Below are 26,426 nucleotides of genomic sequence, written 5' to 3' on the forward strand. Positions count from 1 at the left end.
AGCTTGCTGCCATGCCACACAGCACAGGAGCCTGCCAGCCCTGTGCCCAGCCTGCCTGCTGTGGGGACCACCACAGTGTCCTAGTATGCGGTGGGAGGGAAAGATGGGAGAAAGAGAAGTGGAGCAGCTTGAGCTTTATGAAGAGCTGGAACTAGAGACTCAAGGGTGAACAGGAGCAGCCTGTTGTGAGTGGCCAGCCCTGCCACCTGAGGCCATGGTGAGGTCCCAGCCTGAGCTGCTGCTGAGGGCCATGACTGGGTCTGGGTCAATGTCCGTGGCTTGTATTACTACTGAACAACATGGGGAACTGGCGGTGGCAGCTGGGGGACCAGGTAGGGATGCCCAGGGGCTGTGTATAACTGCCCCTGCCCCTCACTGGATCCCGGACACTCATCTGCTAAGAAGGGTGGGGGAGATGCCCTCTATCCTCTCACCCCTCACCACCTTTGGCAGTCTGGCCCCGAAGTCATGGGAGCAGGAGAGCTGGCCCTGTCCCTCACTGGCTACAGCACTTGGGAGAGTGAGCCCTGTACCATGCCTGGAAACACAGAGTGGGGCTGGCCCTGATGGGGATGGCACAGGTGAGCCACCCCGGGGGGTGAGAGCGGGAGAGCTGGCTCAGCCCCTCACAGGCTGCAGCACTTGGAGCCTTGACCGGGCAGCACAGTGGAGCTGGCTCTAGAGAAGGTGCACGGGAGCCAGCCCCAAGGGCATGTGAGCAGGGGCGTTGACCCCGCTTTGCCCCTTGCCTCAGGTGGCACTGGGTGGCCTTGCCAGAGCACTGCTGTAGAGCTCCCCCTGGGGTGCAGATAAGGGAGAGGGCTTGCTGAGACCAATTCGGCTGCCACCCAGGCCAGAGATCCAGGGCTCTGGGTTGGCCCACCCCAAAATCTGCATCATCTGTTAACACTTGGGAGGAGTGAAGGGGTCAGCCCCGCTGAACCGAAGCTACGGGGTCCCTAAGACACAGGGCAACATCAGGAACACTGGGAGGGGTGTGGATGAGGAGCCAACACTGATGGTGTCACAGAAGCCAGGGATCTCGGGGTAGATCGAGGACTTGTGTGTGGACAGAGGGCTGTACTGTGGAACACACTGTGACACAATACAGTGTCCAAGGTGAGATGTTGTCTGTGTTTTGTTTTTGTTGTTGTTTGGTTAGTATTGTGTTTTATTTTGGGCGGAGGTTCCAAGGGTGAAGAGCAGATATGAGGGGATGGGGAGATGAGCAAGACAAGACTGGGGTGTGTGATGTGAAACTCACAAGGAATCAAGAAAAAGTTTTTAAAAATACTTTTTAAAAAAAGACATTTTAGCTCAAGGGACAATAAGTAGCCTTAGAACATTTTTTAAAAGATTTATTTATTATGTATACAGTGTTCTGACTGCATGTACACCTACATGCCTGAAGGGAGCACCAGATATCATTAGAGATGATTCTGAGCCACCATGTGGTTGACTGGGAATTGAACCCAGGACCTTTGCAAGACCAGACCTCTGAGCCATCTCTCCAGCCCAGAACAATTAAAAGAGTAGTAAAAAAAAGAGTCAGACATGGTGGCTGGCGAGATACATAGTGATCTTTGTATCTTTGAAGATACAAAAAAAAAAAAAAAAAAAAAAGCAATAAGATGAAGTTTTTTGTTTTTTTCTTTTTCTTTTAGGTTTTTCAAGACAGAGTTTCTTTCTGTTAACAGTCTTGGGTGTCCTGGAACTCTTTCTGTAGACCAGGCTGGCCTCAAACTCAGAGATCTGTCTGCCTCTGCCTTCTGAGTGCTGGGATAAAAGGCTTTCGTCAGCACACCTGGCTAAGATGAAGTGCTATTAAGAATCCAATAGAGGGGCTGGAGAGATGGCTCAGAGGTTAAGAGCACTGGCTAATTTTCCAGAGCATCTGAGTTCAATTCACAGCACTCGCATGGCAGCTCACAACTGTGTGTAACTACAGTTCCAGGGGACCAGTGCACATAAAAAAAAAAAAGAAAAGGAATCTAATAGAGGAAATAGAGCACTACTATTAACAATTTACTGTCATAGTTTTGTTTCCTGTTTTTTTATTGTTGTTTTGCTTTTTTGTTTGTTTTAAGACAGGGTCTCTCTGTGTAGCCCTGGCCGTACTGGAACTCACTCTGTAGACCAGCTGGCCTCGAACTCACAGAGATCCACCTGCTTCTGTCCCTTGAGTGCTGGGATTAAAGGAGTGTGCCACCACCGCCCAGCCAACACCATCTTTCCTTACGCGTGTTCCTTTCCCCTACGAAGCTTCCCGTTACTCAAGGAAGGACGGGCCTCTTGGAGCCTTTCCCGCCCCTGAAGTAGTAGTTCTTTATCTCAGTCCATGTGAATTTACTGAATTTACGTCTCGGGTCTGAAGAACCAGGGCGGCTCCCGGAATGCAGCGGGGAGTGGAAGCCGGGGTGTGCGGATGGGAGGGAAGGTCGCCCCACGCCGCCTGTCTGGAAGGTACAGCGCGGCCCTGCTGCTCAGCTCCAGTCGCCACAGCGCCGGTCCCCTCAGCTCTGAGCTGCGGTTTCCGGGGAGCTGGTTCTCCGCCGCACCGCGGACGGCGCGGAGCGCCTGGCAGTGCGCTTCCGGCGGCGGCACTTCCGGCAGGGATGCGCTGAGGCTGAGCACCAAGCCTGGCGACTGGCGCCGCGTTCCCGCGGGTCCTCCAGCCGGCGCTGCGGGTAAGGCGGAGGCTCCGGGGCCCGTGTGTCCCTTTCTTTGGAGCGTGCCCACAGCCACAGGCCTTCTCCGAGCCCCGGCCAGCTCCCACGGCGTGGCAAGTAGTGCTAATTCAGGCCCCTTTGCCGTCGTCCGGCGGCGGTCTCGGGTCCCCAGCCCAAGGGGCAAGACAGGCTCAGATCAGGAGGCTCCAGACCAGACCAGGGAAGGGGCCCGCGGGACCGACGTGCTCGCTGCTCAAGAGCCGACGCGGTGTGGGGTCGCGTGCAGCCCGGTGGGTTTCACCTGGCCAGGTCCGGCCCTCGGGAGCGCAGACCCAGATTTCGGGCACAGACCTGTTTACTCTCCACACTGGTGCCACTAGGCTGGCATTGAACCAAATGAGGGGTAAGGTCCAGAGAGGATGAGTGGTATATCAGGGTCACTGCTGGAAGGGGTGGGGGGCAGCGTGACCCTGTGCCTGCTTAGATACCTCTCCTTGCCGTCATCCTGTGCTACCCAGACCTTCACTTGTGTTTGGAGGAGCCGGAAGCAATACCTGACAGGCGTGGTCAGCCCCTTTGAGCTGAACTTTGTACCCTTACCCGGGTATAGCGGTATACTATGGCTGAAATGACAGCCTGGTCCTCTTTTGCCCCAAGTGTGGAGAGGATGCCCAAACTGCAGGGTTTTGAGTTTTGGAGCCACACCCTTGGGGGCGCTCGACATGTGGTGGCACCGATGGTGGACCAGAGCGAGCTGGCCTGGAGGCTGCTGAGCCGCCGCCACGGAGCCCAGCTGTGCTACACGCCCATGCTGCACGCCCAGGTCTTTGTCAGAGATGCCAACTACCGGAAAGAGAATCTGTACTGTGAAGTGTGCCCTGAGGACAGGCCTCTCATTGTGCAGGTGGGTGGAGGGGCCCTGGATATGAAAGCTTCCCCAAGCTCTCAGACCCAGGAGGAGGGTGGGGTCCTGCGGTCCTGCTTTGACACACGGAGTAGGAAGCGGCTGCCGAGTGGGAGGGGCCCCCAAATTGGGGGAACTAGCCTAAGCCCTGGAGAAGGGACAGCTTGGATGCCTTTGATATTCCCCCTGGTCTGGTGACCCCCGACTCAGTTCTTCACAAGTCTGTGCCAGTGGCTTTTGTTACACATCCAGAGAAAGGGCATGCGTATAGTTCACATTCCTAGTTGTGTAAGATGCTTCCTGCTTTGTCATGTTGTAAATGTTGGTGGAAAGACCATGGGCATCCTCAGAGGGCTGGGTGGCCTAGGCAGGGAGACCTAGGCCTGGGCTGACCATGGGTGACATTCATGTCTTCGCAGTTCTGTGCCAATGACCCAGAGGTATTTGTCCAGGCAGCTCTCCTAGCACAAGATTACTGTGATGCCATTGACCTGAACTTGGGCTGCCCACAGATGATAGCCAAGAGAGGTGAGATCAATTTTTGCAGTCTGTGTTGACACTTGCCTGGTCCAGTACTGAGTCCACTAGGCCTTCAGATAAGGGGTGCAGGCCTGTTCTGGTGGAGTATGGGTATGGGTGGGCATAGGGAGAACTGCTTTTCTGCCACTGACTGGTGGCACCAGCCCTTTTTCTGGGCATATCTTAGAGAGTTCTTGGGTACTTGACTGAGGACCAGACTCTGCTGGCCCCATAGGTATCCTATAGATAAATGTTACCAGCTGATGGGAGTTCCATGGCTCTGTAATCACACACACGGGCTCACTGGGCGCCCCCCACAAGCACTACTGATCTTCGGCTATGTGGCCTAAGTGTTCTGTGCGGCTCAGACAGCTCCCAAGTCAGGGCTGAGAAGCCATTTAACTTCATTTCCACCCCTGTTCTGGCCAGTGACACTACTGATTTTGGGGATCCTGTGTAAAGGCTGACAGGAATGCACACAGCCTGGCTGTGAAGCCCTCTGTATTCTGAGGCACTGGCCTAGTAGAGTGTTCACGACGATGTGGATGCCAGTGACATTGGGCCACTCTCACCTTTGCAGGTCACTATGGCGCCTTTCTGCAGGAGGAGTGGGATCTTCTTCAAAGAATGAGTGAGTTGGCAGCATGCCACTGAGTCAGCAGACAGTCTGACAGGGCCCATAGCACAGCTGTTTGGTTGGGGTTCAGGAGAGAACAATGGTGATCCTTCTGCTCTTGGCCCACCTTCCCTGCTGGAAGGAGGTGACTATAGTGTCCCCCGACGTATGCCAGACATCCCCTGAGAACCAGACATTAAGTGCCAGGACAGTGCCCTGGCTCCTCATAGCTCCCATGAGGACAGCCAGGCTTCTTGGTTGCCACCTCTCATTGGAAGCCAGCACACCATACAGCAAAGCTAGTGTGGTTCTGTGTGCTGAACATAGAGGGGCTTGGCCACCTTGGGGTAGGACCGTGCTTCCTTCAGAGGCCATCATTTTTTCCTCAGTTCTGTTGGCTCATGAGAGACTCTCTGTTCCTGTCACATGCAAAATCCGTGTCTTCCCAGAGATTGACAAGACAGTGAGGTACGCGCAGATGCTGGAGAAGGCTGGCTGTCAGGTGAGGGCCATGGCTCCCAGGGGCAGCCGTTGGGGTCCAGCAGGCAGCCTGGCCCCACGCTCCAGCATTCTGTCCCCCTGACAATCTTCTAAGACTACAAGGAGCTTGCTTCTCCTGGAGCTCTTGAGTCAGGGCTGCAGACAAGATGTTTTCTGTGGGAAGGGCAGTGGGCCTCTCCTGACCTCCCTTCCAGACTGAGCCTGGTCTCAGACCTCCGAAACTGGCCCCTGGCCCCAGGGTCTTATCTGCAGGAGAGCAGCATTGGCTCACTACCCCATCTCTGGGCTGTCCAGGCATCAGCCCAGGCTGCTGTAGGTGAGCTCAGTACCCGGTCTCTGGAGGACCGGGCATAAGCCGTGGGTGTCGGACGTGGTCCTCTTCCCCCGTCACACTTGCTGAGCCCAGTCAAGTGTGCTCTGAGACAGGTAGCTCCTGGGAATGGCGGGAGCCATCCTCGGTACTTTGCATCCTGAGTTCTTCCAAGTTTTCCCTGTACTTGGGGTTCTGGCTCTTGACTCCTGGTTGCAGCCTGGGGCTCCTCCAGAGGGGCAGGGCTGTCAAGACCCTGGGGCCAGGGATAGATCCATGCCCAGATGGTCTTGGCTGTTCCCAACATGGAAAGCTGAGAGCCTCGAAGGGCCCTTGTAGCTGGTCTGGGACCTTTGCGTGGAGCAGGTTGGACCAGGTGCGTCTGTCCTAGCTGCTGACTGTGCATGGACGCACCAAGGAGCAGAAGGGGCCCATGGCAGGAACAGCCTCCTGGGAGCACATCAAGGCAGTTCGGTGAGTAGGTATGGTGGGTCAGGTGCCACTGGACTCCATGGAGGTGGCATAAACCTCGGGATGTCCAGCATTACCTGATGTCCTAGAATTACCCAGGAGGGAAGGCAGCTATACTATGGAAGGCAAGGTGTCTCAACAAGACAGAACTTGGTGGGTGGTCCTTGCCCTCCTGGCATGGTACAGGGTCAGGTCTCTTCCCCCACAGGAAGGCCGTGGGGATCCCTGTGTTTGCCAATGGGAACATCCGGTGCCTGCAGGACGTGGAGCGGTGCATCCAGGACACGGGTGTGCAGGGGGTCATGAGCGCAGGTGAGTGCGGGTGCCTCCAACATGCTGTCTTTGTAGACTGTGTAAGTAGATGGAGCCCAAGCCACGCCCTCAGGAGAGGTTTTCCAGGCTTGCCAACCCCGTAGCTAGGTAGTGACCTGCGGGGCCAGGGGTGTTCCAGGCTTTCTTCCTTCCCCTTCCCAGAGGGGAACCTGCACAACCCGGCCCTGTTCGAGGGCCGCAGCCCCGCGGTGTGGGAGCTGGCCGAGGAGTACCTGGACATTGTGCAGCAGTACCCGTGCCCGCTGTCCTACGTCCGGGCCCACCTCTTCAAGCTGTGGCACCACACGTGAGTGGCTCCTCACGGGCTTGCGAGTCGGCCTCTCTAGGCAGTGTCCCAGTCCCTGCCTGGAGTATTGTGTGCTCTTTCCAAAACAACTTGCCACCAAGTCTGCTGAAGGGCTGGTGGCGTGGCAGTGTGGGAGGGCAGGAGCTTTGGTGGGAAGAGATGTTGGCCACGTGTCTAGCATTTGGCTCAGATGACGACTGGAGTGACAGGCATCTGCCTCAGGCTGCAGGTACATCAGCAGCTTCGAGAGGAGCTGGCCAAGGTGAAGACCCTGGAAGGCGTGGCTGCTGTGAACCAGGCTCTAAAGCGTCGGTGCCAGGCAGGTGCGGGGTTGAGGGAGCCCAGGAGGTTGTGGGAGGGGCCAGAGGCTCAGGTCTTTGACAGGCCTTGCACCTTCGCAGGAGGACATATCTAGGCAGCAAGAAGGAGTGAAGCCAACTGGCAACTTACCTGCTTTCCACTGGATCTGCCAGCCCTACATCCGGCCAGGGTGAGCCGAGCAGCCTATAGTGGGAGTCCACACACAGGTGCCCTTTGCCACTTCCTCTAGTCACCAAGGCAAAGTTCCCATTTTGAGTGGAGGAAGCCACACAGAGCCTGTGTGAAGGTGTCTTGGGTACTTATCTAAGATCCTTTAGACCTGTCATCTGTGATCACAGCCTGCCTGGGCTTGGTGTCACAGTCCCTGGGCCCCTCAAATTCAGATGTCATTCCAGGAAGTCTTAACTTCTCTGTTAGCCACTCTATTGTATGGGCTGTATCTATGTCCTGTGTTCTAGGACAAGCCCTCTTTGCCTGGGCAGCCAAGAATAGAGTTACTTGAGCTGGGTCCTTGGCACCAGTGCCCTCCATGGCCATCCAGCCCCTCTGCCTTGGAACTCGTCCCGAGGTCTACCCCGTTTGGCAATGGTGAACTGAGCCTATCTTATAGGTGTCTTTGAGTATGCTCACTGCCCTTTCCCTTAGCCCTAGGGAAGGGAGCAAGGAGAACAGTGGTGGTCGAAGCAAGCGGGCTCTGGAGGAAGAAGAGGGCAGCATGGATGGCTTATCCAAGAATAAGCTGAAGAAGCAGCTGAGAAACCCTCACAAAACCTTTGATCCTTCCCTGAAACGTAAGTGCTATTCTTGCCGTTCAGGCCAGGGTAGTTGGACAGGCTGCCTGGAGACCTTCATTCTCCATCTTCTTTACCGGGAAAGGAGTCCAGGCCTGTCAGGACAATTCTCAGACCGGACTTTGGATATGACACTAAGAACCTGTGAAGAGCCTTTGAGTCTGATCTAGTGTTGCTATAAACCTACTATGTATCAGACAAGGCCATTATATAAGCTCCTTGGCTAGGTTTCGGTCAAGTGACCATGGTTTTGGGTCGTGAGGGCTGTCCTTGTCCTGCTGCGTCCTGGGTGAGCTTCAGCCTTGCATGGGAGGTGGGGGGCAGTCACTGGGAACTCTGGCGAGCATGCAAGGTTGCTGTGCTTTTGGATAGTGGTCAGCCAGGAGCTGGCTCAAACGGAAAGACCTGAAGGTCACTCGGGACTTCTCAGTGTGCAGCGTCGAGGTCTCAGTCCATGCCTTGCCCTGTCCTGGCCATTTTGGCAACCTGTGCTCTCACACTCAGCTGCTTCCTTTCCTAGAAGCTCAGCAGTCTGGCAGCAGCTCCCTGGGAGTCCTGTCCGATGGCTTTAAGAGTCTGGGGAGATGGCAGGAACCGCCTTGTCACAGCTTGGACTGCTTTTGTACAGAAAATGCCATGGGAGTTTCTTTTTCTGCCTGTGATTCTGCACACAGGAAGGGGCATCAGGACAGGGCTCTGATTGTGCCTTTTTTGTTTTCTGTAATCTTAGCTGCCTTGGACCTCACTGTGTAGTTCACATTGAATTTACACTCAGCAGCAAGCTGGGGGCGAGGGGTGGAGTGGGCAGCCCACCTGCTTCCACTTGTTTGCAGTGAGGCTACCGGCCATCTCCTGTCATAACTAGCCGCATCCTCACTGTCCCTAACCAGTCTCCTGGCCCAGGTGGTCACAGTAAGCTCTGTAGAGGTGGATGGCAGCTGCTCACTCTGGCTTGCCTCATGTTCACCTCATTCAACCTGCCCTCTTTTTTTTTTTCAGCCAAATATGCCAAGTGTGACCAGTGTGGAAATCCAAAGGTGAGCTGGCCCTTCTTTGGCTCTGTGGGCAGGGCAGTCCCCAACGATGTTCCAGAGGCTCTTTATGGTACTAGAGTCTGTCTGGTACTACCTACCTAGAATTTAGTCTAGGTGCGGGTGTTGGCCTCAGTTCACTAGCTTCTTGTACACAGGGCAATAGGTGTGTGTTTAACCTGTGCCGTGGCTGCTGCAAGAAACGAGCCTTCAGAGAAACAGCAGATTGCCCAGGTGAGTGGGTGTCCGCTGTAACCCGCCCATCCGCCTGCAGCAACAGTGGGCACCTTGGCCTCCTCACCCCCGTTCTCCTCTTGCCCTCCTGTCAGGTCATGGATTGCTTTTTAAGACCAAATTAGAGAAGTCTCTGGCCTGGAAAGGGACCCAGCCTGGGCTGCAGGAGCCTCAGCAAGTGAGGCCTGGAACACCAGGTGGTTTCTCTGAAGTTGTGGGGAGTGCCCTAGCCTGAAAGCCAGCAGGAGCCGTCTCCACTCCAGGACAGCCACTGACGCCTGGACACTTAAGGAAATACCTTTTCTCAGGGAATCTCCTATTGACACAGGAGGACATGTTGATGTCTTTAGGCGGGGGCCTGGCAGTACTGCACCAAGGGTGGCCTTGGCTGGACTTGCCCTGTCCCCACACTTGTTTCCAGCATTGAACAATAAACCATTCAGAGATCTAGTAATGGCCTATGGCTGTTGCTCCCAGCCCACATCCAAGGAGGCTCTCCGGCTCCCTGCCCCTCTCCGCCTCTTCTAAGTGGTCAGGGTCTCCAGGGGACACAGGCAGATTGCCCTGGATTGGATCGTCCAGAGCAGAAAGGAAGAGAGCCTATGGTCAACCTGTATTTTAATGGACTACGCGGTCAGTGACACTGCTGCAGTCACAACTACACATGGACAGGAAGGGCTGGAGGTACCCGACCTGGGCATTGCACATGGTCTGTTCATTGGGACAGAGACCTAGAGTCAGGTCTGAGTGGCCATAATGGGCAGCCTGCCTACCACAGCAGAGGGTACCTCAGAGTGGAAGGCCCATGAACTGGCATCCAAGGCCAGGCTGCTCTAACGAGCCACACAGTCTGGGGTCTCATCGCGAGAAAAGCAGGCAGGAGGCCCAGGTGCTGCTTCCACAAGCAGAGCAGGTGTGCGGAGCATCCTCTGAGGGTCATGGGGCGCCTCTCACATGTTAGTGCTCATCCGTGACTGGCTGTTGGCTGGAGTCAGCTCCCCTTGGCTCCCTTCTCTAGGAGGAGACTGAAGTGGACACAGGGGGTTCAGTGGAGGCTGTGGAGGCACTGCCCATCCCTCCGCACACCAGGCTGCTCACCTTGACATGTATCTGGTTGCGTAGCACAGCTGCCCTGAGAATCATGGCCTTGGCACGTCGCTGGAACTCCTTGCCCATCAGGAGGGATTTCTCAAAGGTGGTGCTGCGCTGGTCCACATCACGAGCATACAGTATCTGTAGAGGCACAAGAGGAGGCTCAGAGCGGCCCCCCAGCCCGCCACAGCCCCAGCCCAGCCCCAGCCCAGCCCCGAGTGCCCACCTTGCTGTGTGAGTCGATGCGGGCGTTGATGAGCCCCTCCAGAATGAGCTGCGTCAGCTCGTCCTCCAGGGCTGCAACTGTTGTGTTGAAGGCCGCAGCCATCTTGTGCATGTCAGCTGACACGTAGGGGCTGAAGTACTACAGGACAGAAGCTACAAGCTGTCCACTGCGCCTCAGAATGTCTGCACTCCACACCGCCCTTGCCTAAACCCCCCGACCCCCAGCACACACACTTACCTGGATGAGAGCCCGGTTGCGGATCTGGGTATATAGTGTCCTGACGTGAGGAGCCAGGTACATGTCCAAGAGCAGGTTGTCCTGCAGAGGAGAGCTGCTCAGTGGCCTGGGCACAGCCTGCCCAGCTCCAGGGTGACTAGACCCCACCCTTACCTTCATCTCGTCCAGCATCTTCAAGCAGGATGCATACTTGGACTCATAAAACTTAAAGATGATGTCTCTGACCTGTGGTTCCAGCTCCAAGAACAACTTGAAGGAGCTGAGGACACCAGAGTGTCAGCTAGGAAGGGACACAGGGCTTGGCTTGGAAACAAAGGTTGAAGGAGCCCACCACCCAACTTACCTGCTAGAGATGACATTGCGTTGCAGCTCCTGCCGGTCAAAGGTGGCTAAGGCACACAGGCCACCATACACAGCCACATTGCTGGGGGACAGCAGCTGAGAGGCAGAAGGGGAGGTGGGTCCAGAGACCTGGGATCCTGGGCATTGACCAGTGCACAGACCAAGAAGCCCAGAGTTGGGGCCTGCCCTGCCCTTCCCATTACCCACTCAGACAGTGCTTACACCCTCTCTTACACAGGGTTTCTCTGTGTAGCCTTGGCTGTCCTGGACTTGCTTTATAGACCAGGCTGGCCTGGAACTCACAGAGATCCACCTGTCTCTGCTACTGTGAGTGCTGGGATCACAGGTGTGTGCCACTGTGTCCAGCTTAAACTCTCACTCTCATGAACCTGGACGAGCTGAAGGGTCCCTCATGCTCCTTACCTCTGGGAAGTCGCAGTGATCAAAAGAAGCCAGAAGGAAGCACTTTGCAGCTTGCTTATACTTTCGAGCAGCCAACTCAGCCAAGCCTAACGGGGGTCCAGGGAGGTGAGACAGGAAGCTGAGCTATTTAGAGCAGGCCACTAGAGCCCTAGGAGCCCTGTGGTCATCAGCACAGAGCCTCTGGCCTCCTGCGACCAGTATCCTTAGTTTAGGAACAGAAATCCTAGCTGTCAGTAACAGCACGGAACTGAAGACATTCCTGTGAGTTATGTCTGCAGGGAATCCTCAGAATGAAATAACACACAGCCAGGCTCAGGGAAACCAGCTGCCCTTCTGTGGGCCCCACCAGCTTCTCTATTTGAAGCTGAGCAAGTGCCCCTAGCCCCCGCCACAGCATGGTATCCACTGACACCCTGAAGCCTGCCAGTACTGTGTTCCCAGCTATTCCCCCAGGGTGGGCGGGAGGTGCCTGGGAGCCTCACCCGCAGCACACTTGAGCTTGGTGAGGATGGCCTGGGTCTGGCTGTCCCGCTCTCCACGCTGCTGCAGGGGAAGACAGCAGACATGAGGGTGCCTACCCTGCCTCCTTGTTGAAGGAGCTCTACCTCCTGTCCCACCCTACCCAGAGAACAAAGTCAAAGGCAGGCTCAGGCGAGGAATGGGTATGAGGCACTGGGGCTGACACTTCTAGAGCACGGGATCTGTGGAGGTGCCCTTACCTCAGCAATCTCTGGAGTAGACTCAGCCTTGCTGACATAGCTTAACACATGAGACCAATTTTGCAAGTAGACACTGACCTGGCGGGTAAGGACAGAGTGAGTCTGGGTTGTCCCTGTGGGGCCCTCCACGTCTACCCTCCTGTCACCCAGGCAACCTTGATGACATTGAGGCACATGTTGATGACGTGCTTAGCGCTGGTGCAGTAGTCTCGGGCTCGCGAGTAACACTTGAGGGCATTGCTGAGGTCCCCACAGTCCAGGTAGTGGTCGCCCAGGTCATCGTGGCCACGCCTGGAGGCCTGACAGTGAGTGGATACTGGTCGAGGGGCCAGCCAGGCCCAGCTGCCCACCTCCCCTGCCCAGAGCAGGCCAGCACCTGATACTCTCTTTGATAGAATTGCCCTTATAATTCTTCAGGTCTGTGTCCAGCTTCTCCAGTTTCAATAGGGCCTTCTTCCGAGTGGCCTCCACCCAGGCTGTGTCCAGGGGTGGGGGCTCCACTGCACTCTCAGGAATAGCGTCTGGTGCGTTCTGCAGCTCCCTGCAGGGTGACCTAGCCATCAGGATAGGGGTAACTGCAGGCCAGGGAGGAAGGGACACCACTTCCACAGGCCAGGCCGGCCCTCAAGAGGCCTTTGCCTATTCCCCTGCCCAATAAAAGGAGGCAGGCTGTACCAGGGGTACAGAGAAAACTGCTGTCAGAGAGCCCATGGCCAGGTAAGGACGTTCAAAGGAGGATGAGTGCTTTCCACCCACTGAAGCCAGGGTTGTTTGGTTTGTTTGTTTGTTTGTTTGTTTGGGGGGGGGCAGCTATACCAGATTCTTAAGAATTAGAAATCCTAACTGTCCACACAGAGGCAAAGGAGGCCAGGAAAGAGAAAACAAGGCCTGCTACCATTTCCCTGTTCCAAGGAGGAAACGTGTTCATGCTTCTGGGTATGTAGAGGGACTGCTCCTGGCACATCACCAGGGAAATTCTGGGCACACAAGGCAGCCCTGCCTTGGTCACTTGCCCCTCCCAGGCCTCACCTAGTAGCCTCGGAGAGCTTCCGGTGTATCTCTTCATACATGTCCACATTGAAGGTCCTCTGCACGAAGGACAGGGCCATTTTCAAGGCCTCTACCCGCAGCGGAGGGCAGCGGTCAGCAATAAACTGCAGCCGCTCAATTCGCATCAGGCCGCTGTAACTGGCTGCGTACTGCTCCAGGTCCTTGAGGGGAGGGGTAAGAGGGTCAAGGGGGTAAGCAGGGGCCTGACAACCTGAGCCCTGGGCCTACAGTCCTGGATACTATCCAATTCTGGAAGAGACCATAAGGGATTAAGGACCTTCAGGTTCAAGCTCTGCACTGGCAAGTGGGAATATGAGTATACCCTGACAAGTGATGGGTACTGGGCTGAGCACAGAGGAAAGCGTGTTGGCTGTAAGCAGACCTTTGCGTCACACCGTGCCTTACTAGAGCTGCTTCCTATGGAAGTGGGTTTAGGGTCATGGAGGTGCCTGGGAACACAACATGAGTGGGCAAATGAAAACTCGGCTTCCTGGCTTAGAAAGAGGTGATTAACCTGGTCACTAAGAAGCATCAATCTTCCTGGCATATACACCACAGTAGGGAGGCCGACTTGGACCCCTCAACAGATCGAAGTTGCCGGCAGCCCTCCCCCACACGGAGATCCGTACCAGAGTGGGGTTCTCCACCACATAGTTCACATCAGGTGCGTTCTGGGGATCTTCCTGGGGATCTACATCAATCTGCATGGGCTCCACCGCCCCCTACAATAAAGAAAGCACCTTGACACATGGCACCAGGGAAGCCGGGGGATGCTCCTGTCCCCCAGGGTCAGTTCTGCCCGAGACTTTCCAAGGGCACTGGGCTCCCACAGGTGCTGGCGGCCAAGTGCCCTCCTCAGCTCTCCCACCCCAGTCCTGACTGACTTCAGGAGCCCTCCGGCGCTCCCTGCCGCCATCCTGATGCAGCCTCCTCCAGGCCAGAGACTGAAAGTTTGCCACCCTCTCTCCAAGAAGTCAGGAGAGCCAAGGCAGGCCGGCCACGACGTGGAAGAGGACGGTGGAAGATTGGAGGGGCCCAGGGCCTCGAACGACAACGGGGAGAGCCGCTTCCCGCCAGGCGCGCAGCGGTACCTCGGAGAGCAGCGTGCAGGCCGACAGGCTGGCGCTCAGGCTGTAGTCGCCCGACGTGCCGGGCCGCAAGTCCGACCTGCTGTGAGCAGGGCTGCGGCTCAGGTCGGAGGCCGACGACGAAGCGGAGCTGGGCGCCGGGCTGCCCCGCATCCTGACCGCCGCACCTCTCCTGGGCAGTCGGCACCCGCACGAAAAGCGTTGGCGCGCGAGGCGGGGGCGGGGCGGGGGCCGGGGCCCAGAGCGGCCCGCGAGGCAGGCGACGCTCACGCGCCCAGGCCAGGGCCGCGGGCCCCGCCCCGCCCCGCCCGCCGCCAGCCCCGCCCACCAGGCCCGCTCTGGACGGAACGGCCACGCGGCGGGCTCAGCCAGCAACCCCTACCTGCAAGTTGAACACCTGAACCGGCAGCGGCATCTTCCACCCCCGGCGCCGCACAGCGACGTTCACTTCCGGGGCGGCGCGTCCGTCAGTTCCGGGTCAAGGCTCGGGGCGGGCCGCTCGTTACTCTTAAAGGGGCCGCCGCACTCGCAGGCGGGCGCCCAGCGCCCGGGCCGGGGCGAGCGCATGAGCCGCGCGCGCGGGCTGCTGTGCCGCGCCTGCCTCGCGCTGGCCGCGGTCCTGGCTGTATTGCTGCTGCTGCCCCTGCCCCTGCCGCTGCCTCGCGCGCCCGCCCCGGACTCCGGCCGGCTCCCGACCCCGGGCCGGACCCCCGTGGTCTCCCGCCTGCAGCCCGACGACATCTTCATCGCTGTCAAGAGCACTCGGAAGAACCACGGTCCGCGCCTGCGGCTGCTGCTGCGCACCTGGATCTCGCGAGCCCCACGACAGGTGCGCGCCCCAATCCGCCCCGCGCCGTGGAGGTTCTTGAAACCCTTGCTGGGGTCCCTGCGCCCGTGGGCCCGGGGCTCCGCCCCCGCCCCCGGACCGTCACGGGATCCTCCGGCGCCTTACGGTGTTTTCTCCCACAGACGTTCATCTTCACCGATGGAGACGACCCTGAGCTCCAGCAGCTGGCAGGTGAGGCGCTCCCCCGCACCGAGCTGTACCTACTGGGGCTGTTCGTGCTTATGTCAAACAGCCAGGGGAGGGTAGAGCCGCGACACCCATCCATTGCCAGTCCACCTTCCGGTGCCCTCCAATCATCAGATCCCTCCTGGGCCCCCAGTTCCTGGCAAGGTGCCGCGGCCTCTGACCAGTGTCACCCTCGTCACCTGCCACGTCCTGTCCTGTTTCCCACCTGTTCTGTTCTAAGTCACTGTCGTCTGCTTCAGGATGAGCTGTGCAGGGCTGCAGTGGGACCTGGTCCATTGGCTGGACAGGCCTATTCCAGCCTAAAGCTAAGGAAGCGTGCTGGAGTCACCCCTCACACTTCCCGTTTCCAACCGTGCAGGCGGCCGCATGATCAACACCAATTGCTCTGCTGTGCGCACCCGCCAGGCACTATGCTGTAAGATGTCGGTGGAATACGATAAGTTCATAGAGTCTGGACGAAGGTAAGTCACCCCGCCCACCAGAGGACCCTGGAGCGTGGAGGTGCCCACCCAAACGGGGCCTCAGTGCATAGGCCTCTCCCTTCACCTCCAGATGGTTCTGCCACGTGGATGATGACAACTACGTGAACCCCAAAAGCCTGCTGCACTTGCTTTCCACTTTCTCGTCCAACCAGGACATCTATCTGGGACGACCGAGTCTGGACCACCCCATCGAAGCCACTGAGAGGGTCCAGGGCGGAGGCTCAGTGAGTGCTGGGCCAGCATCCTCCCTGGGGCCGCAGGAGTGAGAAAGGGCTAAGGCAGGTGTGGGCTGGGTACTCTGGTTCCAGGCCACATGGAGCTGGCAAGCCAGGCCCAGTGATGGAAAAGGGCCTTCTGCAGACTCCTACATGGTGGCCTAGAAAACAAGATTCAGCTGGGCGGTGGAGGGCCAGGTGCCGTCCCTGGCAGCCTTGACCAAGCTTTCTCTTTTTCCAGTCAAACACAGTGAAATTCTGGTTTGCTACTGGTGGGGCTGGGTTCTGCCTGAGCAGGGGCCTTGCCCTCAAAATGAGCCCATGGGCCAGGTAAGTGGGAGACTGGGCACCCAGCTGCCTGGTTTGGGGGTGGTAAGGGCTGTGGAGGCACTGGCTAGTGTGCCCTCCAGCCTCGGCAGTTTCATGAGCACAGCGGAGCGGGTGCGGCTGCCTGATGACTGCACGGTGGGCTACATCGTGGAGGGGCTCCTGGGTGCCCGGCTGCTCCACAGCTCCCTGTTCCACTCGCACCTGGAGAACCTGCAGAGGCTGCCGTCCGATGCTGTGCTGCAGCAGGTAGGAAGGCCCAGCCCTGGCACGGGCTCTCCTGGTGTGGCCAGGCTTAGGAGAGGGCTAGCCCCAGGGTTCTTGTGCCTGGGCGGTGGACCTGGGCAGAGACTTTGCCTTCTGGATGAAGGGCCTTCATCCTGCTTCCCTGAGCCCGAGGGGTGAGTGACGTTTCCTCTGGCAGGTGAAGGACCCCGGAGGAAGAACTGACCCTCCCTCTCCCTGGTCCCCCCTCCCAGGTCACCCTGAGCTATGGGGGCCCTGAGGACCCACGTAATGTGGTGAACGTGGCCGGAAGCTTCAGTATACAACAGGACCCTACACGGTGAGTAGACGCTGGGCGCTTTTGGCCCTGGTGGGCTCTGGTGTCAGACCCCCACCCGGTAGACCTGAGCCTCCTTCTTCCCCTGACAGGTTTCAGTCTGTGCACTGCCTTCTCTATCCAGACACCCACTGGTGTCCTGTGAAGAACAGGGCTGAAGCAGCTTTTCAGTAACTGGCAGCCCCTGGCGCTGCTCTGCGCGGTTCCCTCAGCCCTTGGGTTCAGGCTGAAGCTGCTTGCAGGCTCCCAGGCTCCCTGCTCCAGCTGGACACCAGGAACCTCCAGAAAATGAGGACAGCTGGGCCGTGCATGCTGAGATCATCCCGGAACAAACACTGCTGAGCCGAGATGCCTCTAGCCCAAAGGTCCTTCCCATGGCTAAGGTCTCCTACCCGAGTGTCTGTGGCCCAGAAGGGGACTGGTTCTCAGCACCGCACAGCTGCAGCTTTCCTCACCTGTGGAAGATGGTCCAGGTGGGCTGGCCAGTAAGGGGTGGGCTCCAAGCCTGCCCACAGGCTCTTCCAGAGGGCTCACAAGGCCCCTGCTACCACCCGGGATGTGCAGATGACCTGGCCAGTGGACACGAACGACCAGCTCCAAGGCTGTGCTTCCAAGCAGATCTGCTGTTCTGCCACCATCTGTGGCCTCCCGAGCTTCCCACAGGCCAATAGCACAGCTAGATCCTTTCCTCTGGGCCCCTCAGGAACAAGGGGCAGACCCAGGGGCACCCTGCGGGGGTCGGGGGCTGTCAGAGGATTGAGTAAAGGCGTCTCTGTCATTTCCAGTTGGGGTCCTCTTGTGATATGTGACCGAGACGCTTGGCAGCTAAAAGCTTTGCAGATGTCCACACATAGCTCCCTCTCTCAGGAAGGCCTGTTGCTGCAGCGCTGCCTACCTCCTTAACCTAACATACGTGAGGCCAAGCAGGACTAGAGTGGGCTTCCTCAACACCCACGGTGGAACTGCCGCCGCGCATACGTGAGCATGGCTGTGTGTGACTGTGCCTGAATGCAAAGGCCAGTGTGGGCACATGTGTTTTGTGCATGGGATGGCTGGTGACCTGAGACCACAGGCACAGCTGCTGTGTGCATGGTGTGCTTGGCAACAGCCTGTGGGTATGGCCATGTGCATGGTGTGCTTGGGTACGTGGGGGCGTGTGGCTGTGGCTGCTCTGTGGACAGGTATGCCTGGGTGCCTGGACACACACTGGGTCACTGCAGTGCTTGCCACGCTGCATGAAGATATGAGTGTGGGGTACAGAACCCACATTAAGAGAGAAAATAAACTGGATGTGTTGGCACACAGCTTTAGTCTCATCCCTCAGGGGATCTGAGTTGGAGGCCAGCCTGCTGGACAGAACTAGTTCCAGGCCAGCCTGGGCTACACAGAGAAGCCCTGCCTCAGAAAAAGAATAAAACAAGGTGCTTTATACTGGAGGACGGTATCTGAGGGCCAGCCTGGGCTACGCAGAGAGGCCCCGCCTCAGAAAAAGAATAAAACAAGGTGCTTTGTACTGGAGGGACGGTATCTGAGGGTAGCCTTCACGTGCGCATGTGAACAGGTTCACGCCAGTGTGGGTCAGATCTTCCAGGGCTTGGGGCTTTAGATGGCTGGAGCTCTAGGGGGAGGCTGTGGCTCTGTGCAGACAGGTTCTGGGTGGAGGGGCAAGGGCTGAGGCTGGGAAGCAGGCACTGGCTCAGCCTCCAGGTTAGACAGCCTGAAGTGAGAGAGTGGGGAGTCAGAAGCTGCTGCAGTCCTGACGCAACCTTATGGTGCTCTGAGGGAAGTGTCCGCTCATCTGTGACCCGCTCACCTGCCTGTGTGCAGACGTGGAAATGTGGCAAGGCTTAACTCCACCCAGCACCTGGGGTTTGGAGGCCTCCCCTTGGTCTGTAGCCTGCACTGCGCTCGCTCAAGGCTCCTCCAGAAAACAGTGTCTTTGGATTACAGGGGCAAGGATGGAAATGGCCATGCCAACGGGAGGGTTGTCCGCAGACTCTTCAGGGTGACATAACTGCTCAAAACAGGCCAGGTCTAAACCCCCAGAGGCTGTGCAGCTTGCCATGGGTCAGAGAACACGTGGCTGTGTCCCCAGAGTCCACACCTGCCGGGGCCCGCACTGTAACCTAAGCACCACACAGCCCACCGATACCCAGAAACTGCTCCTGCTCCCTCATTGCTACCTTTGACTCATGAGCTCATCGTTTGAGAGCGCCCTGGCGCACAAGCCCCTATTTCTAAACAGCCAGTAAGTTCCAAATGCCATAGCCTCCTCCTTGTCACACTGAAGATGGCTTTACTGTCCACAGTTTCTGATTCCCTGTGGGGGGGGGGGTGTGTGTGTGTGTGCACGTGTGTCCGGGAAGGAGAGATGCTCACGCAGAGGTCAGAGGCTGACACTGGCTGTCATCTTCAATGGATTCCACATTGTTTTGAAACAGGGTCTCAGTGAACTGAAGTGTACCATTTCAGCTAGACTGGAGGCCAGGGAGCTGCCACCGTCCCTCCGTCCTCCCGTGATCCTCCTGTCTCCACTTCCCCAGAGCTTGGGAGACAGATTCCTGCTGCCTCTTCACTCAGCTTCTTACCTGCCTCCCAGGGACCCAAACTGAGGTCAAGTTTGCACACCGCGGACACTACCCTCCAACCATCTCTTTATCCTCATTTTTGGATTCTTCAGGATGTATGGGGAGAGAGCCTTGTTTTTCTTCCTGTTAATTCCTCAGCGTCAGTGACTCTGGTTGGGTCCCACTGGCTTCACTGAGAGTCTCCAGTTGCTCTCAAACACTTAACTTCCTGTCGGGGGGAGGGGGGAGAAGCGGCAGCACTAGCCTTTAATCCCAGCACTCGGGAGGCAGAGGCAGGCGGGACTCTGAGTTTGAGGCCAGCCTGGTCTACAGAGCGAGTTCCAGGACAGCCAGGGCTACACAGAGAGACCCTGTCTCAAAACAAACAAACAAAAAAACAACTTCTTGGGAAATGCCTTTGAAAAATCCTAAGGCTTCATCCTCAGAGCTGACTCTTCTGACAGTTGAGTATATGATGCTGAGGCCCGAAAACCTTCCAAGGCTTCGTGGGTGTTTTGTCTTTAATTCAAACCCGGAGCTGCACACCAAAGCTCCACTCAGGGAAGATGCAGCAATGGGCTGAACTGATCCGGATGGGAGCTTAAACAAACAACAAAAGGGAGGAAAGGGTCCCTCTCTTTGCAGAAGCGAATCTCTTGAGTTTGGGCTGTCAAATGACCTGTGTCAGTTGGCTCGCTTTTTTTTCTTAACATATTTTAATTGATTCTTTGGGGATTTTCACATCACACACCCTATCACATCCTGTTTCCAGTTCTTCCCTGTCTTTCCCTGAAACCCTTGCTACCTCCCTGCTAGCTACAAAAAGAAAAAAAAAGTCCGATTTGTCCGATTTGTTTTCCCCGCATATTCACTTGGCCAAGTGGCCACACCTTCGTGCTCCTCTTGCGTGACTAGCCGAGCACTCATGTCTAGCTTTTGGCTGTGGTTACAGACTTTCTAACCATTTTCCACTCTGACCCCTGCGCTCTGATACCCTGGAAAGAGAGCCGAGTCTCAGACTTGAGCTCCTGGTAGTGGGCTAGCTCCCAGCACGGGAGGACCATGAGGAAGACCAGAGGGACAGACATGCCTCTGAGATGCACAGCAGGAAGTGGCAGGTAAGAGACTGGCTGCCGAGGCTGCTCCCGGCATGGCAGGCACAGACAGCAGGGGCCGCTGCAGTACCGAGGGACAGCCCCTGGCTCTGCAGGCGCGGCGCTGGCGCTGGCCAGGACTGAAGTCACTGAAAATAAAGTCACCGAGGCCCTTTATTTTCTCCTTTGTAGAGAAAAGCTGAATCCATGGCCGAGGGCCTGCTGAGTTGTTGGTGTGCGTGTTTCTCAGCAACAGTGGGTGAATGTCAAGGTTCTTTCCAGTGGTCACACCTGAACTGTGCACACTCCCATAGCGCCCCCACGTTCTCCTAGACGCACTGGATCACAAGGGAAAAAGAAGCACCAGGTGCTGGTGAGGCAGGGGCACACTGGGGTCTCAGTGTCACACCCGCTGGGGCGTAGGTCTTTCTGTGTTTGTTTGCTGTTTGGTTGGTTCCCCTCTCCCCCAGCAAGATTTCTGTGTGACAGAAGATTTAAAATCCAAAAAGTAGGAAGGCTTAAGGTACGTTACGGGGCCACCTGTGTGACCTCTGTGCTGACCTAAGGGTCCAGGGTATGGGAATGTGCTGTTCTGGTGCCCCAAGGAGAATCCAGCCGCTTGGTCCTCTCATCAGGAACCTTGTCAGGCATCGTGGAGTCTAAGACTCGGTAGACTGCAGGAGTGAGTGCTGAGAGCATGTGTGTTGTCGACGAGGACACATCCCAGTGCCTCAGGCCCTCAGGGAGGCGGAGTTCCAGGCCCTGGTCTGAGGGGAGGCGAAGACTTCCTCTGGCCTGATTGGGAGGTTGACCGTGTTGGTGTAAAATGCTCACGGTAGCTTTCTGCACCCTACCCTGGATCACTTCCCTGTGTTCTCCCGCAGAGGTCAGCTACGCGGCTTCCTCGCTCAGCCCCGTCTCCCTGTGGAGCACACTGGTTCTCCGGTGCTGTGGCTTCTCCGTCAGACCTCCTGACCCAGCTTCTCTGGGTGTCCATACACCTTTGTGTCTTCCTTTCCTCACGGGCCCTAGTGAGGACTCCAGGATCCAAGCTGTGCCGGAACACAGCAACAGGCATGATGTCTGTAAGCATGTGCTCTGGATCGGCGCCATCCCCATGTATGTAGCATGGGCACATGTGCCTGTTGTCTCTGATGTCAGATGACGGAGGCAGCGCGGCCTTGTTAGATTCAGCTGATGAGATGCCCTGAGCAAGAACAGCTCTCCCCCACCCATGCTGGGCACACTTACTTGCATGTCTGTGCATCCGACATGTGTGCTACTAAGGGACTCACACCCCTAGCCCTCTTATTAATTAATTAATTAATCAATCAATTTATTTATTTATTATGAATACAGTGCTCTATCTGCATGTACACCTGCAGGCCAGAAGAGGGCACCAGATCTCATTATAGGTGGTTGTGAGCTACCATGTGGTTGCTGGGAATTGAACTCAGGACCTCTGGAAGAGCAGCCAGCACTCTTAACTTCTGAGCCAGCTCTCCAGCCCCATAGCCCTCTTTTTTGAGTTGTGGTGGGGGTGTCATGTTCAGAGAAACCATCCACCTCACCTGAGGCCAGGCGTGCACTGGACTGCAGGTCACAAATATGTGGCTGCTGGCTGGCGAGCCTCGGGTCTCCCTGCCCACTGCCTGAGCACCAGGACGAAAGAGCGTGCTGTCTGCCTGCCGTTGTTCGTGGACTCTTCAGGTCACAGGGAAGTCCTCCCGGTTACCCCGCAATGCTATCTGCTCAACCCCTTGATAAGGTGTTTAGTTTTTGAGACAATGTTGCACTGTGTAACCCTCGCTGGCCTAGAACTTACTATGTAGACCAGGCTGCCCTTGATCTCACAGAGCTGGGACTGCCTCTCCCTCCCAAGTGCTGTGGTTAGAGGGGGCGCCACCACCACCACCGTCCTGAGGTGCACTCAGCCCCTTTCCTGTAGAAAGCAGGACCACCAGCCTGGGGATGGCCCCACCCACGCTCCCTGGGCGGCCCCACGGATCACTAACTAGGAAAATTTCTCCCCTCCCCCCATCGCATGCAGGTGCTTTCTCAGTTGAGGCACCTCTTCTCTGTCTCCCCCGTGTCATCCAGGACAGGGGCTGAACAAGCAGATCCCACTCTCTGCAGCTGATCAGTCCAGCACGCTTTGAGAAACTTCGCCCTTGGCTAGGGGCTCCTTGTGTTAAACCAACTTCCATTCAGCCACTAACCATGACAGGAAATCAGGGCATCTGTGTAAGCCTCTCCACCCAGGCCTTCTGCACAGGACAGTGGGCTTCGGCAACCCACAGATGGCCGTGCAATTCTTCTCTGGTGCACCAGCTGTGAGCTTTCAGAGTTTGGGGTGCCATGGTCCACTTACTCAGGCAAATTAGCCCAGCCTGGCTGGTATGGAGGGGAGGCATCCTAGAGTCTGGAATGAGGGGTGGAGTGGGACCACAGGAAGGAAGCAGAACTGTTGAGCTGGGTTGAAGGCAAGGTCTGGTTGTGAGGGTGGGGCCAGGGAGGCTGGCCGGGTGGGGGAGGGGTCCACCGCCTGGGGCAGTCTAGGAGGCCGGGTAGCCAGCGTGCACCAGGAGTCACAGACAGTTGTGAGCTGCCATGTGGGTGCTGGGACTCAAACCCAGGTCATCTGGAAGGACAGCCAGTGCCCTTAACTATTGGGTGAGGGGTCCCTCCCGGTATCCTGGGCTACCCAGACTTTGTCAGCCTGGGTCAGACTTCGGGGAGCCTCACACCAGGCTTTCCATCGCCAGCATCTTTAAACCACGGTACAATCTGGAAAATGGTTTTGAGGCAACACTTAGTTCAGTTCCAGGAGGACCACACAGGGACTCTTTCCCAAAGTGCAGGTGACCGTGAGGGTGGGTTCTAAAGCTAGAAGGCCTGAGTCTGATGCGGTCTCTGACCCATGGCATAGAGCTCAGCTAGCTATAAAGCACACAGCAGCCCCCCGAGGAGGGAAAACGGTCTCTCGGGGAAGAGTCTGGGGCCTTTGGGTGAGTTCTGCCTCTGCAGACAGTACAAAGGGCACCAGGGCAAAATCCACTTCCAGCCTCCTGGGCAGGAAAACAGCTGTTTCATCTCCCCGTGGAGAAAGGCTTCTGTACGTTTAGCATTCTGGTTTCCCTAGTGATCTGTGGGCTCAAGGGCCCTTGTGCCCCCACACTGACACACCTCTGCAGCCTCTTCACCTTTTCTTTGTAAGGCTCGCTTTTATTTGTGTGTGTGCACATGTGTGCCGGTTTCCACAGGAGCCAGAAAAGAGAGTGAAACCCCTTGGAGCTGGAGATAGAGGCATTCTGGGAAGTGCCCTATGTGGGATCTGAACTCCGGTCCCCTGATAGAGCAGTAAATGCTCTTAACTGCTGAGCCACCTCTCCAGTCCCTCTTTGTTGGTTTGAATGAGAATGGCTCCCATAGGGTTGCAGGTTTGAAAGCAGTCCCCAGTTATGGGACTGTTTGGGAAGGATTAGGAGGTGTGGCCTTGTTGGAGGAGGTGTGGCCTTGAGGTGGGTTTTAAGGTTTCAGAAGCCCATGACAAGCCCAGCATCTCTCTCTCTCTCTCTCTGCCTGCTGCTTATGGGTTAAGGATGCAAAGTTCTCAGATTCAGATACTGTTCCAGTGCCGTGCCAACTGCTTTCCACCATGATGGTCATGGACCCTCTGGAACCACAGGGAATCAAATCAAATGTTTTCTTCTCTAAGAGTTGCCTTGATCATGGGGACTCTTCACAGTAATAGAATACTAAGACACCTTCCATCTTAGTTTTTGAGACAGGCTTTCTCAATGAACCTGGAACTTTCCTGTAAAAGTAACTTTTATTCTCCTGACGTAATTGTCCTCTCCAAGGCTTCCTGCCTCCCTCTGCTACCCTAGGCCTAGTCCTGGAAGCTTCTAGTCTCCATACACTCGAACCTGGGCCTAGAATGTGCTTAGCCTCTGAGACTTCCTGCTGAATAAGCTCACCCTTTCTAGCTCTTTCTGAACTCTGGATGGCTGGTTCAACTCAGCTGTTCTGGCTCAAACTGCTCTCCACGCTGATTCCATCTGGCTTCTCTCAGTTTCTGACTGAATTGCTCTGCTTGGCTTCAAGCTAATTCTAGCAATCTGTTCTAATCTGGCTCCTTCTCATTCTCTGGCTCATTCTGCCTTTACCTGTGTCTAGCTTGTTCTCTCTCTTCAACCTGCCTCTGTAAAACTCTCCCAGTAAAACTGCCTCTGAATTCCACAAACTGAACTGCCACAAACTTAGCTCCACTGCACTGCCTCTCAGCTCACTGACTCAGCTGAACTGCCTGAACAGCACTGATTAGAACTCAGAGCTGCAAGCCTCTGTCTCCTGAGTGCTTCATTAAAGGTCCAACATGCCACACCTGGACCTAAGCTTTTCCCTACCCGAAACTTGCTCTGTCCCAGGCTGGCCTTGAACTCAGATCTGCTTGCCTCTGTCTCGTGGGATTAAAGGCATGTCTGTATTCCAGCAGGATCACACAGACCTAGAAGGTCTTTGGATGTGATCTCTTTCCAGAGCAGCCATGCTCTGAATTAAAATTCCTCTACACTTTTCATTTCAGATGCACTAGTGAGCTGTCAGCGATCCCCCAGGCTCTTCCTGTCTCTGCCATCCCAGAGTTAAGGTCACAGACTTGCGCTGTCTCCTGACGGATGCTGGGAATCCAAACTGAAACAGCAGACACACCCCCTCTGAGGCATTTCCCCAGCCACGCTTTTGGATTCTCTGGGACACACGGCGAGAAAATCCGTTCCTTACCCCGGGAACCCTACGTTGTCAGTGTGGCTGAGCCCCTCGCTTAGCCTTCAGTTGCTCCTTACCCCGGGAACCCTACGTTGTCAGTGTGGCTGAGCCCCTCGCTTAGCCTTCAGTTGCTCCTTACCCCGGGAACCTACGCTGTCAGTGTGGCTGAGCCCCTCGCTTAGCCTTCAGTTGCTCTTGCAAACTTCGCTGGAAAGGAGCTGAAAGCTCCTCCCTCACAGCTGTGTGAGGTTCAGAGGCTGCAGAGCCTTCCAGGGCTCCTTGGACACTTTGTTTCTGACTCAGAAAGCAAACTACTATACAGTCTTGGTGTCTCTCTTGGGCTACTGGCCATGGACTTGTGTCTGATTTTCAGTTATGATTGCAAATTTTTCAAAGCAGTAATTTTCTGCTTTGATTCAGTCACTTGTGCGGCTAGCAAATTCTGGGAAGAGACTGTGACCATGCCTGACAGTCTGGCCAGCTGCTGCGGATGGCAGGAGGAAGAAGACAGAAGGGTAGCTGTACACCTCAGGGGCAGGGTGGAACCCAGATGGGCAGTGAGGGCTCCAGCTGGCCCAGCAGGGGGAGCCACCGGCGTTGGCCACCTGAGGAAGGCTTGTCCTGGAAGCTTGCAAGACTATGTCTGTGATCTCAGACAGCCTCTTTCTACCTGCTAACTAGTCTTTTGAGCATCCCAGAAACCCTGCACCTCCTCCAGTGCTGCCGTCCACTGCAGGGTTAAAAGGGACCTCGGCCCTAGGGGAGAGAGTTTAGCCAGGCTAAGGATAGACAGAGATCCACGGCTGGGACCGACTGTGCCTGAGTCTGAGCCGGGACTTTCCACCGGCCTCAGCGCAGCCGCCACCCGAGGGAAGGTAGGGCCGCTGGTGTGCACAGCAGTAGTGGACAGGGCTGTGCACACTGCCAAGCCGCTGCCTAACGTGCGCTAAAACGCCTGCCCTGCGGCCCAGGCGTGCTGGAAGCAGAGGCAGGTGGATCTATCTGAGTCTGAGGTCACCCTGGTCTACAGAGCGAGTTCCAGGACAGCCAGGGCTACACAGAGAAACCCAGTCTTGAAAACAACAACAACAAACTTGATCTACGACCCGTACCCCTCCTCCTAAGGTCCTAATTGCCAAGCCGAGTGTGATTTCACCAGAGTTCACTGAGTGCTTACAGTACAATGCACGACGGTTGAGGCCCCCAAACAGGA

At 56.5% G+C, this 26,426-nt stretch overlaps 3 protein-coding genes across 16 annotated transcripts; 2 read left to right on the forward strand and 1 right to left on the reverse strand.

Annotated features, from left to right (window-relative positions):
• Positions 1-2,539: 2,539 nt before the first annotated feature.
• Dus1l (dihydrouridine synthase 1 like) lies at positions 2,540-9,436 on the forward strand. 4 transcript variants are annotated; one of them, XM_021637472.2, is made up of 14 exons: positions 2,540-2,687; positions 3,327-3,573; positions 3,993-4,101; positions 4,673-4,723; positions 5,098-5,210; positions 5,911-5,993; positions 6,199-6,302; positions 6,465-6,609; positions 6,832-6,928; positions 7,011-7,099; positions 7,576-7,721; positions 8,721-8,758; positions 8,911-8,986; positions 9,082-9,436. In XM_021637472.2, the coding sequence occupies exons 2-14, from the start codon at positions 3,337-3,339 to the stop codon at positions 9,219-9,221; spliced, it is 1,428 nt and encodes a 475-aa protein (XP_021493147.1). In that variant the 5' UTR covers positions 2,540-2,687; positions 3,327-3,336; the 3' UTR covers positions 9,222-9,436. The 4 variants fall into 4 exon arrangements, with proteins under 4 accessions (XP_021493147.1, XP_021493148.1, XP_060242219.1 ...); XM_021637473.2 differs by lacking the exon at positions 2,540-2,687 and adding an exon at positions 2,695-3,072; XM_060386236.1 differs by lacking the exon at positions 2,540-2,687 and having other exon boundaries at positions 3,085-3,573; positions 5,158-5,210.
• A 151-nt stretch (positions 9,437-9,587) lies between these two features.
• Positions 9,588-14,694, reverse strand: Gps1 (G protein pathway suppressor 1). 10 transcript variants are annotated; one of them, XM_060386235.1, is made up of 15 exons: positions 14,546-14,586; positions 14,167-14,242; positions 13,705-13,797; positions 13,055-13,236; positions 12,402-12,578; positions 12,181-12,316; positions 12,026-12,103; positions 11,789-11,849; positions 11,307-11,392; positions 10,885-10,979; positions 10,695-10,800; positions 10,542-10,622; positions 10,305-10,442; positions 10,085-10,219; positions 9,588-10,011 (listed from the first exon to the last, which is right to left on the reverse strand). In XM_060386235.1, exons 3-15 carry the CDS (start codon positions 13,780-13,782, stop codon positions 9,937-9,939), a joined length of 1,428 nt encoding a protein of 475 aa, XP_060242218.1. In that variant the 5' UTR covers positions 13,783-13,797; positions 14,167-14,242; positions 14,546-14,586; the 3' UTR covers positions 9,588-9,936. The 10 variants fall into 10 exon arrangements, with proteins under 10 accessions (XP_060242218.1, XP_021493142.1, XP_021493140.1 ...); XM_021637467.2 differs by lacking the exon at positions 14,167-14,242 and having other exon boundaries at positions 11,789-11,846; positions 12,402-12,566; positions 14,546-14,694; XM_021637465.2 differs by lacking the exon at positions 14,167-14,242 and having other exon boundaries at positions 11,789-11,846; positions 14,546-14,694.
• On the forward strand, positions 14,664-17,566 carry Rfng (RFNG O-fucosylpeptide 3-beta-N-acetylglucosaminyltransferase). 2 transcript variants are annotated; one of them, XR_009592647.1, is made up of 8 exons: positions 14,664-14,992; positions 15,133-15,181; positions 15,555-15,657; positions 15,749-15,902; positions 16,135-16,223; positions 16,304-16,469; positions 16,645-16,785; positions 16,875-17,566. XR_009592647.1 is itself a non-coding variant. In XM_021637487.2 (8 exons), the coding sequence occupies exons 1-8, from the start codon at positions 14,729-14,731 to the stop codon at positions 16,954-16,956; spliced, it is 993 nt and encodes a 330-aa protein (XP_021493162.1). In that variant the 5' UTR covers positions 14,666-14,728; the 3' UTR covers positions 16,957-17,566. The 2 variants fall into 2 exon arrangements, 1 of the variants encoding a protein (XP_021493162.1); XM_021637487.2 differs by having other exon boundaries at positions 14,666-14,992; positions 16,700-16,785.
• The last annotated feature ends 8,860 nt before the right edge of the window (positions 17,567-26,426 follow it).

This window comes from Meriones unguiculatus, chromosome 7 (assembly GCF_030254825.1).
Source record: "Meriones unguiculatus strain TT.TT164.6M chromosome 7, Bangor_MerUng_6.1, whole genome shotgun sequence".
Taxonomy (NCBI): Eukaryota; Metazoa; Chordata; class Mammalia; order Rodentia; family Muridae; genus Meriones; species Meriones unguiculatus.